General features: G+C 43.6%; 1 protein-coding gene across 1 annotated transcript; it reads right to left on the reverse strand.

Moving 5' to 3' along the window:
- Window positions 1-1,397: 1,397 nt before the first annotated feature.
- LOC117047010 (high mobility group protein B2-like) lies at window positions 1,398-2,190 on the reverse strand. The gene has a single exon (XM_033149707.1). The coding sequence runs from the start codon at window positions 2,125-2,127 to the stop codon at window positions 1,516-1,518; it is 612 nt and encodes a 203-aa protein (XP_033005598.1). The 5' UTR covers window positions 2,128-2,190; the 3' UTR covers window positions 1,398-1,515.
- Between the last annotated feature and the right edge of the window lie 1,473 nt (window positions 2,191-3,663).

The following is a 3,663-nucleotide window of genomic DNA, read 5'->3' on the forward strand; positions in this document are numbered from 1 at the left end:
ACAATCCTATTCATGTCTACCCAAAAATAAGTCCCACAGGTTCAATTCAACTTGTTCCCAGGAAAGCATGTTAAGGACTGCATACTTGCATATTCACAAAGCACAAATGTGACCTGCTGCATGTCATTGGGAAACTGAGTCACAGGATGCAGAGGTGCGGCTCATATCTGAATGGTCTGAGCACTGCTGCTGGCTCATCATGCAACCAAATATTCCCTGGTGTGTTTTTTAAAAAAAAAATTTTTTTGGGGGGAGTTTATTATAAGAAACAAATGATATTCCAAAATAAACACATACACCAATAAACACATCTAAACAGTATAACCTTCTATAACAAGACATGATACTATAAAGTCCCAGGTGCAGTTGAGAAGAATTTCTGTTACCGTATATTTGTGCATACTCTGACAGGCCATCTTGGGCATGATCATTAGCATCTTCCAACTCTGCACTGCTGTTACAAATTTGAATGAACCTTTTATGAGTCCCATATCTGGACATGCCTGGCTGGGATTTGTGTCATACTCCCTGATTTTAAGCACTTTTTTTTTTGCTGTTGTCTAGTATATTAGAGCCACAGGTGATGCAGATCCTTTTCTCAGTCAATCATTTTATTTGTATGCCGCCATTCCAAAGTTAAAACTATGACCAAGGCCGCTTACAACATATTTATTAAAATACGCAATAACTATTTTACTGATATTTTATTTCTTATGCAGCCTATAGCAACATACATACCACAAGAGGTACAGTCCAACCTCAGCTCCCAAAGGCCTCCATTTCTGAACATTTCGTCTCCCGAACGCCAAAAACCCGGAAGTGAATGCTCCAATTTTCAGAAGCCGAACGTCCGACGTGGCTTCCGCTTGAATGCAGGAAGGTCTTGCAGCCAATTGGAAGCCGTGCCTTGGTTGTTGAACATTTCAGAAGCCAAATGGGCTTCTGGAATGGATTACGTTCGACAACCGAAGTTTGACTGTATAGGGATATTTTAAAGTGCAATTTTACTTGCCAACTCTATGGCACTCTGAGATCCGCTGAGACATGCCTCTCTTTCAGCATATCATTAGGTGCCTTGGGATCCAGCTTTACACAATTTGCACCACTCACAAATTGCATCAATGAACAGTGCCAATACCCATGAAAGTGCATCATTTTATTACAAAATTGTTTTAAAAAGTAATACAATGCAATAGTATGCAAGACAAGGTTGACTACCAATTTTACTACCATTTTTAAAACTCTGCTCAAAATCAAGCTGTCACTGAATCCAAAGAACCATTAAATATGCCTGAACATTTGACAATATCAGCTTTTAAAAATCTAACAGTAGTGGCATTCAGCTACTACTTACATTAGAATACAGGTCTCCCTACAATCACATTACCGGTATGTACCTATACACAATTCTGTACAGTTTTTATACTGAAGCTAACAATGAGCTGCACTCGACTTCACATTCTTAGCAAAATTATTGACTTTTGAGCACAAAATCTTTACAGCAGCTTTATAACTTCACACTTCATCTTCCTCCTCCTCCTCCTCCTCCTCCTCCTCCTCCTCCTCCTCAGGTTCTACTTTCTTCTTGGAGCCGGCTGGCCTACCTGGACCTTTCTTTCCTGCATCTACCTTCCCCTTGGCACAATATGCTGCAACATCCTTCTCATACTTCTCCTTTAGTTTTGCTGCCTTCTGCTCAAAGGGCTGTTTGTCTTTTGCTGTTTGCTCAGACCACATTTCGCCTAGTTTCTTTGCTGTATCACCAATAGACAAACCTGGGTGGTCACTTTTTATCTTTGGGCGATGCTCAGAACAAAACAGGAAGAAAGCAGATGGTGGTCTTTGGGGGGCATTGGGGTCCTTTTTCTTCTTCTTCTCCCCTTTAGGAAGAATATAACTTTTCATCTCCCTATCATAACGAACTTTGTCACCCTTTGCCATTTCTTCAAACTTGCCTTTTTCTTTTGCTGACATTGTCCGCCATTTCTCGGAGCATTTCTTGGAGAACTCGGAAAAGTTGACGGAAGTGTCCAGGTGCTTCTTCTTATGCTCCTCGTGGCACATTTGCATGAAATAAGCGTACGATGACATCTTGCCCTGGGGCTTGTTCAGGTCGCCTTTGCCCATGGCTGCGGCAATGGTCCCTGATCGGTGGGGAAAGATGTTTGTGGTACTTAGCCGCTTGCCTGGCGGAGCTGGGGAAGAGAAGCAGCGGCCCGACGTCGAGAGGGGGGGGGGTCAAGTGAAGCGCACGGATCACCTTCCTTCACCGCAGTCGAATCTTCAATTTCTTTTTCTCAACCCAAGTCAAGAGACTTTCAAAACAAGCAGTGATGCATGTTGTATTAAATGTAGCCTATTCTCTCTCTCTTTTTTCCTTTTTAGCCAGGCAGCTGGAGGTGTGGGAAAAGGAAATTAGTCAGCAGAGGTAAAGATAGCTGGGCTTGAGGCCAGTGGCTGACAGCGCAGTCTTTTAAAATTAATGATGTGCCCGGATATCAAGATGATGGAGCTATGATTTCATTTTGTATACAGACAGACACATAATGATGCTTCCACACACTTACACATATATACACATACATATCCATGGACATGGTTCTCCAGAACCAGATGCATTCATATCCTGTTGCACCTGCAGAACAAGGAATGCTAATTCAACTGGCCTGGAGGATGTGTACAATAAGCGTTGATCTTTCGTTTGAGTCTGTTAAGATCTGTTGAACACTTATGATTGCGTGGCACGGACCCAAACCAGCCCCTTGTTAAAATAATTCACACAGACACAGAAATTTTACAAGGGCTTAAAAAGGTAAAGGTAAAGGACCCCTGACAGTTAAGTCCAGTCGCAAATGATTCTGGGGTTGCGGTGCTCATCTTGCTTTACTGGCCGAGGGAGTCGGCATTTGTCCGCAGACAGTTTTTCTGGGTCATGTGGCCAGCAACACTAAGCCGCTTCTGGGGAAACCAGAGCAGTGCATGGAAATGCCATTTACCTTCCCGCCGGAGCAGTACCTATTTATCTACTTGCACTTTGACATGCTTTTGAACTGCTAGGTTGGCAGGAGCTGGGACTAAGCAACGGGAGCTCACCCCGTCGTGGGGATTCGAACCGCCGACCTTCCAATCGGCCAGCCCTGGGCTCAGTGGTTTAGACCACAGTGCCATCCGCATCCCCTCAAGGGCTTAAAAGGTCCTATTATGGACTATCAAGTAGAGAAGGGTGGGGGAAGCTTGCCAGTTATTACCACCAACAATGCACCATCTAGCTGGGTTCCAAGTAGGAAGAAATCAATTTTAGTGCCTGGCCGATTGCTCTGCTGTCCTTTCAAAACCTTTGCAAGGTTTAGCATTAGTGTGCTACCCTGATAGCTCCCCAGAAGTACCATATGTTTGTGTCTTTATACTATGGTTACTCAGCTGCACTGAAGCGTAGCTTTATGGGTATGGTCACGTGCAGTGCTTTCCCCCCCCTAAAAAAAATGTTTAGGGGTACTCCAATTATGACTCACCATTTTATAGTTCAAATCCGGGAAAATAAATACAGTAAATGGACAAAAGTACAAAAATTCGCAACATTTTTAGGGGTGTGCATACCCCTGCATACCCCCAGAAAAAAGCACTGCTCATGTGTATGCACGCTGGAGTTATGTCACTGGGGCA

This window comes from Lacerta agilis, chromosome 5 (genome assembly GCF_009819535.1).
Source record: "Lacerta agilis isolate rLacAgi1 chromosome 5, rLacAgi1.pri, whole genome shotgun sequence".
Taxonomy (NCBI): domain Eukaryota; kingdom Metazoa; phylum Chordata; class Lepidosauria; order Squamata; family Lacertidae; genus Lacerta; species Lacerta agilis.

Coding starts and splice junctions, on each gene's coding strand:
- LOC117047010 (XM_033149707.1), bottom strand. CDS start 2,127: ATGGGCAAAGGCGACCTGAACAAGCCCCAGGGCAAGATGTCATCGTAC.